A 10,717-nucleotide genomic window follows, 5' to 3' on the forward strand; every position below is an offset into this window, starting at 1 on the left:
ACTATGACCAAACTATTCAACTGTACATTAAAGCGTTCCAGGAAGGGAAATCTAATATTTTCTGACATTATGTAACAAACGAATTGACAGAAAACGAATCTTAATATTTACATGTATGGATTTTTTCCACCCGCATATTTATATTTATGTTTAAAAAATATAACATGACTGTCTTCATACCAGTTTACATAAAAACGAGTGGAGAAATAAATAAAACATTTGTGCAAAAAATCTTACACAAGCCGTTAAATAATAAGAACTAATCAAGGGATATACTCATGAATGAATAATCCAAAGTATTCAAATTTGAATCATATATTAAAACACTGTAAATAAGCTAAGCGGACTTGTTTTATGTCGCTGTTTCCTCCATCGAATTGCCTCTGCCCTTTCCTCAAATGACCATCTCTTCTATCATTTGACTATGATGATGATGATGTTGATGATTATGGCGAAGAATGTAAGGTATGAAAGCATGCATGCAAATAATGATGTTGAAAATCTCGAGCCACATATGAAAATGAGCTTTTTATTTTTTTTCCGAACCCCCGAAAAGTAATAATTAACTACACATCCTCTAAACCAGCCCTGGTTACGTAGATATTATCCCCTCCCTGCATATTTGAGGATATTGAATCAACCTACATCCAATAACAATAGCAAAAATTACGAAACCAAAACCAGCTTTTTGACAATTGTATGAGAAATGTTAAAATAATAGTAACAATAATAATTGTAATAATAATTAGGTTAGTTGAAGAGACAAGATCAGAAGAACTCACGAAAGCAGGCTTTTGTGTTTGTGTCGACATGTGATTAATTAAGAGAAAGAACAAAAGTTGTTGTTGTTGAACCCACTTCTGTCTACAAACTGCTCCCTTTCCCCTCCATCTTCCTAAATTAAGAAACACATAATTCATCTATTAATATTTAATTGATCCTTTTCTTCAAAAATATATTTAGTTGATCCTTATCTATTCTTGGTTATCCTTACTATGATATCTAAATATATTTTTGACAACTAAAATGTATATAATATTTAATTCATAAGAAGGAAAAAAAACAATACCTGAAGATGTGCCTGTGCGGGTATTATAGAATCATCCAACAGTGAAGAAAAATTAGTAGTAGTTGTTGGCATTGCATTAGCAAAAGACGTTCCAACGTTTGCGGATTCCATCTGTTCATCAACACAAATACACGATACTTAATTTCGATTGGTAACCAACTTTTGGTATTACCGAAACCGGATTCTGATTACCCGGGGATTAAGAGATGGAGTGTAGATGGAGTACCTCAGGTCTAACTATGATGCCATCAAGGTCCGAACCGAAGTCATAGGCCACTGGACTTATGCAAGCTAGCTTCATCGAGAGAAACTAATGAAAAAGTAAATAATTTATATTTATGTAACTACTATTTTAAACTTAAAATGTCATAAGAATAAGATATATAGAACAATGCACCTCAACTTGATTCTGCAAGGACTGCACATAATTTATAATCTCATCCAACATGAGGGCCTTCCCTGTTACCTATTCGGTTTTATGTCACATTTGGATTATAAAAATCTTTCAAGACATAAAAAGGATATTAAAACATTATAATTTTATAACTAAAATAGTCTCTAGCTAACCTTATCACATCCTGGGACAAGGTTTTGCAGAGTCCTCATCCGTTCACTTATCTTTTCCCTTCTCGCCTATATTTAATTATTTAAACATCCAAAATATTTCAATTACCTAATTTTATATTTAAAGACATTAATGAAATAAATACAAGTTAAAACCAACAAGACTAATATACCCTCTCGGCGAGGCTGTGGCTATCAGTAGCTTGGCCTCTTCTAGCTCTAACGTGAATGTAATCTTTTGGAGGCTCTTGTTCACTCGCTCTCTTCTCTTTTTCGCCTGAGCTACCATTTATTGGTTTTTTACTTTTTCTTACCTCAACTCCTTCCTGATTTGTAAACAACCCCCAACATTTACGTTTCTGTCAGTCACAACCCGTTCCTAAACATGAAAGCACATTACAAGTTGACTTAACTTACCTTGGACTTAGACCCATTTTTGGTCTTCCTACGATGTTTTTTTCCTGCGGACGTAGTGAATGGTCCTTGGCTGAGCTGGTCGCCTGTGAGTGCTGCGGTTGCATTAGTGTTGATCTGTTTCTTAACATCAGAGCTTTCGGTTTTCTCAACATTATATGATTCAAGAAACGGGTTCAAGGAAGTATCTACGATGTTAGAAGTGTTTGGTAGTGAATCGAAAGGATTCTGGTCCGTGAAACCAGAGAGCCTAACAGAGGAGTTGGGTGTGGAGAAGAGAAGAGGATCAAGAAGAGAATGAGGATAGTGTTGGAAAGAAGAGAAAGATGCCATTTGAAGAGTGGAAGCTTCAGATTTCTTATCTTTGTGAGAGTGCTTTTTCTTGTTGTGGGAAAGAACAATTAAAGACATGAAATAGTTTATATAAGCAAGCAGTTGTGTGTTGTATTCAGAGTCATGGAGAAATAGAGTAAAGGGTATTTTGGGACCACTCTTCTTCATTGATTTTATATATTTACCTATTTCGGCGGCAAATTTTTGAGACTGTCTTTCTTTTTGTTTTTTTTTTTTTTTTTTTGTAAACTGCTTACGTCTTTCTTTTTGTTGAATATCAATATATATGGTATGGTCAATTTGCTCTATATTCATAGCAAGCAGAAAAATCAAAGAAGTAACCATGTATGACTTTTATGGGGAAGTGTGTCTATTTACCACAAAAGTGGACAAGAATCTCCTTTTACGCGCGTGATCGTCTGTTCGACGCATTGTGCACAATTTACTGACTATACTATACTATACTATTTTAAAAATAGTATAGAAAACAAATTGATACCAATACTATAAAAAAGATTATATATTTGGTTAGTTTACACTTATATTTCTATTATTCGATTTTACAATAGAATGTAACACATTAACAAAATATATAACAATGTTACTTATTTCTATGTTTGGAAATGGTTTCGGAAAATCTCCTATAGGCTCCCTTGATCTTATATACCCCTTTTCTATAATTTTATTTCTGATCAAAACCCAAAATCCCAAATCAAATCCTCCCTCTCTTCAAAACTATACCCTAACCCCCCCCTCCCCAATGGATTAGTGAACCCAAATCCTAAACCCAACAATGTATCCAAACCATATATCCTAAACCCAAACCATAAACCCTAAACCCTAAACCCAAAGGAGGAGGATTTCCGATTTGTGAAGAAACTAGTGGCATTGTCAATAAATTTGAGGGATTAGTAAAAAACCACAATAAGAAGTAGAGGAGAAGATGATACATACTATACTATAATCATTAAATAGTAGAGTCGAGCAGTGTAAGAAGATACACCATTAGCAAATGGATGATGGAGGTGTAGTCGGAGTTGATGAAGTAGGAGAAAAAAATACCCAGAAGAATTGGAGAAAAAGAAGAGACGGTGGAAAGAGATAAGGAAACAATGATTGGCGACATTGCTGGAAGACAAGACATAGAGATGATGTAACAGTACACATCGCGGTGTACTATTCTATGTTTATCAAATAGTATAGTTCGACGAAGTGTATACTGTTCATCTTCTCCACTAGCTCTACGCATCCTCTGCTTCTTAATCCCATATATATTGGATAGTAGCAAAATTGTAAACCCAAACAAAGATATGAAGAAAAAATCAAACATTTGGTGGATATGATAATTATACGTCGTGTAACGTACGGTTTCATAAACTTGTAAATAATCATTGAATAAAAGAAAAAAAAACAAAGATCAAGTGAGAGTGAGAATGAACAGGAATAAAGGGTAATTTTTGTCATTATACATATTATATAAAGAATATTGTAGCACTCCGTTTACTATGGTTACCGCCTCAATTCTAATTGTACTATAGTCATGCGTCCAAATTTCCCTATACGGTATGCTACCGAAGCATTATATATTTAATATTGTGGTAAAGCAATGTGTATATGATATAATCACTAACGATTCTTACGTACTGTATCATAAGTTTTCACGTGAAAATATTTCTAAATAATAACCAAGATTTATAAACAGATCTTTATAATGTCTTGCATTGGTTCATTAAGGGGGTCAGTTGACCCCACTTAATTTAATTAACCATAGTGTTTTGTGAAAATTTATAACATTCACCCCAGTAAAAGTTTGTTATTGACCCCAATATAGTTTGAAACCTACATTATTCCAATTGAAAAATAACATATATTTCAAATCTTTTAAAAATCTATATAAGGAATTTCAACTTTGACTCCGGTTGAAAAAGTTTCTAGTTCCGCCATACATGTATTCATTCTCAATGAACCACACACTATTTACCAGCACGAGCACATAAGTAATAGATTTGTGTGCGTGAAGAGTGGACCACAATCAAACTAAATTACGTTGGTATTTTAGTGACAAGGATAATTTTTTGAATTTATCTCAAAATAAATTCATCCACTAAGATAATGCATAAACATTACGAGAATAGGAAAAAGGGAAAATTAGAAAAATAGGACACTTTGATCTATAGTTTGTCACAATAAGACTTGTAGAAAATTATTTAGGTAACTAGGATTTATATTTCCTTTAATACCATTATACTCTTTAATTAACCTAATTGATTTTAATATTTTATAGTTAATTTAAGTTTTTATTAGAAAAAAGTAAAAACAGAAAAAAAGAATCTACACCATCGTCTTCTTCCACGAAGTAAAAAACAGAAAGTAAAAAAAATTTCCAATCTTCTTCTTTAGCACCTCACCTCTATGCTCTTCTTCGTGCTGGATTGGATTCGTCTCTGGCTTCGTCTCGTCAAGTTCGTGGTCATGTTCTTTTCCAATTGTTGTGACCATGCTTCTTCCACGGCGTCAACTCAACTCGCGATGTCACTCCTCTGTCTCATATGCGAAGGCTTCAATCTCGTCGTGTTGTTTGCTTCACTCCACTGTGTCTGTTATATCGGAATCAGTCCTCGTCGTCGCAGATCGAAAGAAAGCTTGTCGAAGAGCATTAATGGCCAGTTTAGATAGTTTTGCAAAACAGGTCCTCAAACTTTTAACTAATCAAAAAGTTGTCCTAAAACTTTCTGGTTGTATATATTGCTCCTAAAATTAATTTTAAAACTTTCAATTGTGCAGAAATATTTCTATTTTGCAACAAAACTTCTTTTTAACCTAATATAGAAATTTCCATATTTTCACGATTTGCCTAGAATACGTATGCTACCTAGGTAGAACATCTTATAATAGGTGAGAATCGTATTCTTCCTATAGGCGTCATATAAGGTAAAAGGCAGAACAAACTATGACACGTAATATAACCAAGCTATATCATTGAGTTGTGGCTATATATCGTTATCAAGTTGTAGGTAGACCGAATACATCTTTCTTGATTATTATGTAACCGATTCTATCTTTGCTAGAATATAGAAGAAATGTTAGTTTACGGTATATACCTTTGATATATCTATGTTTAAAACTTAGAATCCAACATATAAACTAGATAGATTACCAGAATGAATATTCCAACTGTAGCTAGAAGATAAAATAAAATATGATTCCAATTTTTTTTTTAAAAAGTTAAACATATATATTGTCATACTTATGTTTATAATAGTTTTCATATTTTTTATATTTTTAAAATTCAATTTACTATTTTTCTCATTAAAGAGGGGTAAAACATATCTAAAACTGCCAAAAGTATGAGAAGTTTTATTGTGACAAACAAAAGTTTAAAGTGTCTCGTTTATCCAATTCTCCCTAGGAAAATTGGACATACAAAGTTAAAATTCTTACAGCTTATATAGTTCATCCATGTACCCTTTAGAGCATCTCCATTAGAGTATGTAAAGAGGTTTATGGGCTCAGGTTCTTAGGCCCGAAATAAATAAAAAAAAAGATAAAATGGGTTAATATCGGCGAGACGGGCTCTTACGAGTGAGCCCGTATGAGACGGGATCAAGCGACGTGTCACGCAGGGATTGGACACGCGAGATCGTGTACACGACGAAGAAACACAGGTTTGGAGAGAGAGGATTCATTTTCTCTTTTGTCTAGAAAAACTAGGGTTTGTCGGGGAGAGAGGCGATTTGGCGATTTCTAGTGCGACGGTGATAATCCGGTCATCTTCTCCATCAAATCGACGACGTAGTCTCCCCTCCACGATCTGAGGTAACCCTCTCCTCGATTCACCGACGTAGCATCTATTTTTGGGATCGAAACCGATCTCGTCAAGTTGAAATCATTTTGGGGTTTCGGATTAGGGTTTGAAATTGAGTTTCTGTCTTTCGTCTTATGGTTCAAAATCGTCTAGAGGGTTTCGATTTATGGTTTGATTTCCAATTCGATTTAGGGTTTTTTTTTTCAATTCGATTTACGGTTTGATTTCCAATTCGATTTGGGGGTTTCGGGTTAGGGTTCTAATTTGAGTTTTGCCTTTCGTTTTTATGCTTTTAATGGTTGTAATCATATACATTTCTTGTGCAGATGGAACCCGCAGATGAGATGAGAGACCAAAAGTTGCGATTGGAGCACATCAACATGCTTCGTTTCGTTGCGGATTCGGAATACGGTATTCCGACAAGGTGTCCGTGTGGTGGGAGGATCATTGATGAGGTGAGGGGTAAGGAGGAGTACGACTCTCTTCCGGGGAAGCGCTTCTTCAGCTGCGCAAAGTACCAGGCAAGTTTTCTGATTTTCATATATTTGTTTCTGGTTTTTCTTTTATTTGATAAATGCAAATTTGCTGATTTTTGTTTGTGTTTTAAACAAGGCTGATGGTCTCCATTATCGTCAGCCTTGGGTCGCAGGTGTCCAGGAGGAGATAGAACGCCTGACTAGGCGTCTCGAGGAGGCGGAGCAGGTGATCAAAGTGGTCCCTGATCTCAATCGACAGATTGAGAGACTGGAGGTAGTGCAGTCTTTAATTTTTTTTTATCATACATTCTTTAACATACAACTCTATTAACTAGGAATTATGTGTTTGATCCAGGGTGAGGTTTATAACCTCACCGTGCAGGTAGCTCACCTGGAGAAGCTCTGCTTCGAATGAAATTCAAATGTCAGACTCGAACTGAAAACTGTTTTTTTTTAAATTGTAAACGTGTGGAATGATGAATGATGAACTAGAATTAATTGTAAACGTGTAGAATGATGTAACTAGAATGCTACTGTGAACTAGACATAGTTGTAAACGTGCTTGGTAGCTGCGATTTGAGTGATGAACTAGTCTTTAAGTCTGTGCTTGGTAGCTGCGATATGAATGTTGAACTAGAACTAGTATTAATACTCTCTTTAAGTAGTCATTAACTTTGTGTTTGTGTGGTTGCTGTGATTTGATGCCTAATCAATACTATTGTGAAATAGCTATTAGCATAGGAAAATATTGAATTTTGGTAGTTGGAGTGTTAGGAAAATAATCAATTCTAAAACTAGTTTAAAAACACAAACACACTACTTTAAAAACACAAACACACTAGTTTAAAAACACAAACGCATTTAAAAAACACAAACAGAAACACAAACCCAAACCAAAAATGCTTCCTTTTCCCATAAACGCTGGCGGGTATGTTAACCTACTAGCTTCCCAAACCAGTGAAAACACCCACGTAGAGTCTCCCCCCGTCCCTAAACCACTGGAAAGGAGGAAGTGGTCACCAAAGGAAGACATCGTGCTGATCAGTGCATGGTTGAACACCAGCAAGGATCCGATTGTCAGCACCGACCAGAAGGCATGAGCATTTTGGAAGAGGATAGAAGAGTATTACAATGGTAGCCCTCAACTCTCTGGCTTTGCGCCTAGAGAGTTAAATCAGTGTAAGCAGAGGTGGGGGAGATTGAACGAGCAAGTCTGCAGGTTTGTGGGATGTCATGAGGCCGCGTTGAAGGAGCAAGCAAGTGGCCAAAACGAAAATGATGTCATGAAGGCTGCTCATGACATCTTCTTAAATGACTACGGGTCCAAGTTCGGGCTTGAACATGCGTGGAGGGAACTTCGGTATGATCAGAAGTGGAAATCAAACTCCAAAGATGGTGCAAAGGACAAAAGGAAGGAAGCTGCGGAGGTGGAACCTGAGTTCGAAGAGGTTAGGCCTCCTGGTGTTAAAGCAGCCAAACGCAAGAAGCGTGGCAATGAAGCTTATGATCAGTTACAGACAATGCTAGGGGTGAAAGATGCCATATCGAAACGGAGACTCCTTGAGCGTCTCCTTGCAAGAAAAGATCCACTTTCTGATACAGAAATGGTTCTGAAGGACAAACTCGTTTCTGAATTGGTTTGACTGCTTGGTTGGTTTCTTATTATACACAGAATTGGTTGCTTCGTTTATGTTTTTAATTGCTTGGTTGTTCTGTTTTGCTTGCTTGCTTGTTTTCAATTGGTTTGAGTTGCTTCTTTGGTTTCACGGGTTCTAATTTGTTATGTTTTCTTTTGCAGGTTGTCACGGGCTTCTCAACTGGCTTCTACCTATCAACTGTCTTCTCAACTGGCTTCTCTACTGCCTTTGTTTAATGGCTTCTCTACTGCACTGCCTTTTCTTTAATGTATTTTGTTTTCGGACTTGACAAGTGCAGTATTTTGTTTGTCTCTGCACTTGTTTCTTTGCTTCACGGGTTATGTAACAAAATGTACTCTCTCTTTGCACTTGTTTCAGTCACGGATTATGTAATCAAACTCTATAAATTATGCCTTTCTTTGCTCTACTTCTCTTGCATTCCAAAGTTACACTTGTTTATCTCTGCACTTGTTTGTTTGCCTTTCTTTGCTCTACTTCTCTTTGCCTTTCTTTGCTCTATTTCTCTAATCGAACTCTAAACACTCAAATAGTTACACTTGTTTCATCAGTCACTTGCAACTTCTCTTGCATCAAATTGTCTCAAAATCTCTGTAACACTCAACCATATTTCTCTATTTCTCAACTCTTTTTCTTTTAAATTTCTCTATTTCTCAACTCTTATTCATTTCAACTTGTCTCTCTTTTTCTTTTGAATTATACTTAATCAACAAATATTTCTCTATTTCTCAATTCTCTATTTCTCTATTTCTCAACTCTTTTTCTTTTATATTTCTCTATTTCTCAACTCTTTTTCTTTTCTAAACACTCAATTTCTCAACTCTATTTCTTTTCTAAACACTCAACCAAAAAAATGTCTTCCCCATCGTCTTATGAAGATGATGCCATAGATGATCAAATAGACGACACTTTTGAAGATATGTTCGACCAACAATTTGATCAAATGTACGACGCAATCGTTCATGGTGCAGCCAACAAGCAGAACAAACGAGCTTATATCGAAAGAGAGCGGGAACAAGAACACAATCAACTATGGAACGACTATTTCAGTGACCATCCTACATACCCACCAGAAATATTTAGGCGGCATTTTCGAATGACCAAACCATTGTTCCTTTCCATTGTTGATCGCCTAAGTAATGAAGTTCCATACTTTGAGCAAAGACGAAATGCTCACCGGAGGTATGGTCAAGCAGCAGATACGTATGACGAATATCTCCGACTTGGTGAGAGTACTGCACTTTTATGTTTGGAAAAATTCAACGAAGGGATAATACAATTGTTTGGAGATGAGTATCTACGAAAACCTACATCAGATGATCTTCAACGATTACTCGATATTGGAGAGGTTCGCGGATTTCCAGGAATGATAGGCAGCATCGACTGTATGCATTGGGAGTGGAAAAACTGCCCAAGATCTTGGAGTGGGCAGTACGCACGAGGTCACGGAAAGCCGACAATTGTCTTAGAGGCTGTGGCATCACATGATCTTTGGATATGGCACACATTTTTCGGTTTACCAGGTACCCTCAACGATATTAATGTTCTCCAACGGTCACAAGTTTTTTCTGACATTTTAGACGGTCGAGCTCCTAAAGTTAATTTCACGGTCAACGGCCACAATTATCGTATGGCGTACTACCTTACAGACGGAATCTATCCGAAATGGTCAACATTTATCCAATCCATCTCACTACCTCAAAGTCGTAAAGCCGAGCTTTTTGCTGAACATCAAGAATCCGCCAGAAAAGATGTCGAACGTGCTTTCGGAATTTTGCAATCGAGGTTTGCAATAGTAAAAAACCCGGCTCTACTATGGGACAAGGAAAAGATTAGAAAGATTATGAGAACTTGTGTCATACTGCACAATATGATAGTAGAGAACGAACGAAACACATATCATCTGTCTGATACATCTGAGTTCGAAACTGGAGAGTCAAGCAGAAGTTCACATGTTGAAGTCTCGCAACCTACGGCCACCCCTTCCAACTTCGTTAATAGGCTTGGCATTCGTAATCAAATTCGGAGTGAAAACAAACATGATCGTTTGAAAACCGATTTAGTTGAAAATATATGGCAAAGATTTGGTAATCTAGTTGAATAATCTTTTTATGAATTCTCATTGTAATAAACTAGGTAATGAACCCACGCGATATCGTGTGGAACTCATTTCTTATAAATAAATAATCATTATTTAATTTATATTTTATAGAAAAATTAATTTTATTTTCAAATAAATTTTTCATGTCAAAACGTATGAAAATATTTATTTATAGATAATATTAGAAATGTATATTTTATAGTTTGAAATTACAACTAAAATAAAAATACATCAATACCAATAAAATTATACATTTTTATTAATTTAGGTAAGTTACTCTAAAATTTTAAATTATATCAC

General features: G+C 35.7%; 3 protein-coding genes across 5 annotated transcripts; 2 read left to right on the forward strand and 1 right to left on the reverse strand.

Annotated features, from left to right (window-relative positions):
* Window positions 1–207: 207 nt before the first annotated feature.
* Window positions 208–2,473, reverse strand: LOC108832128 (transcription factor bHLH137). 3 transcript variants are annotated; one of them, XM_018605626.2, is made up of 8 exons: window positions 2,051–2,473; window positions 1,807–1,959; window positions 1,637–1,702; window positions 1,467–1,535; window positions 1,296–1,379; window positions 1,070–1,180; window positions 783–895; window positions 208–641 (listed from the first exon to the last, which is right to left on the reverse strand). In XM_018605626.2, exons 1-7 carry the CDS (start codon window positions 2,456–2,458, stop codon window positions 821–823), a joined length of 966 nt encoding a protein of 321 aa, XP_018461128.2. In that variant the 5' UTR covers window positions 2,459–2,473; the 3' UTR covers window positions 208–641; window positions 783–820. The 3 variants fall into 3 exon arrangements, with proteins under 3 accessions (XP_018461128.2, XP_056854009.1, XP_056854010.1); XM_056998029.1 differs by having other exon boundaries at window positions 1,082–1,180; window positions 2,051–2,465; XM_056998030.1 differs by having other exon boundaries at window positions 1,296–1,364; window positions 2,051–2,463.
* Window positions 2,474–7,560: 5,087 nt separating this feature from the next.
* On the forward strand, window positions 7,561–8,534 carry LOC130503412 (glutathione S-transferase T2-like). Its single transcript, XM_056998031.1, has 3 exons — window positions 7,561–7,755; window positions 7,840–8,298; window positions 8,460–8,534. Exons 1-3 carry the CDS (start codon window positions 7,561–7,563, stop codon window positions 8,532–8,534), a joined length of 729 nt encoding a protein of 242 aa, XP_056854011.1.
* A 635-nt stretch (window positions 8,535–9,169) lies between these two features.
* On the forward strand, window positions 9,170–10,420 carry LOC108832127 (uncharacterized). Its single transcript, XM_018605625.1, has one exon. It carries the CDS (start codon window positions 9,170–9,172, stop codon window positions 10,418–10,420), a length of 1,251 nt encoding a protein of 416 aa, XP_018461127.1.
* Window positions 10,421–10,717: the final 297 nt, after the last annotated feature.

Source organism: Raphanus sativus, unplaced genomic scaffold (assembly GCF_000801105.2).
Source record: "Raphanus sativus cultivar WK10039 unplaced genomic scaffold, ASM80110v3 Scaffold0944, whole genome shotgun sequence".
NCBI classification, from domain to species: Eukaryota; Viridiplantae; Streptophyta; class Magnoliopsida; order Brassicales; family Brassicaceae; genus Raphanus; species Raphanus sativus.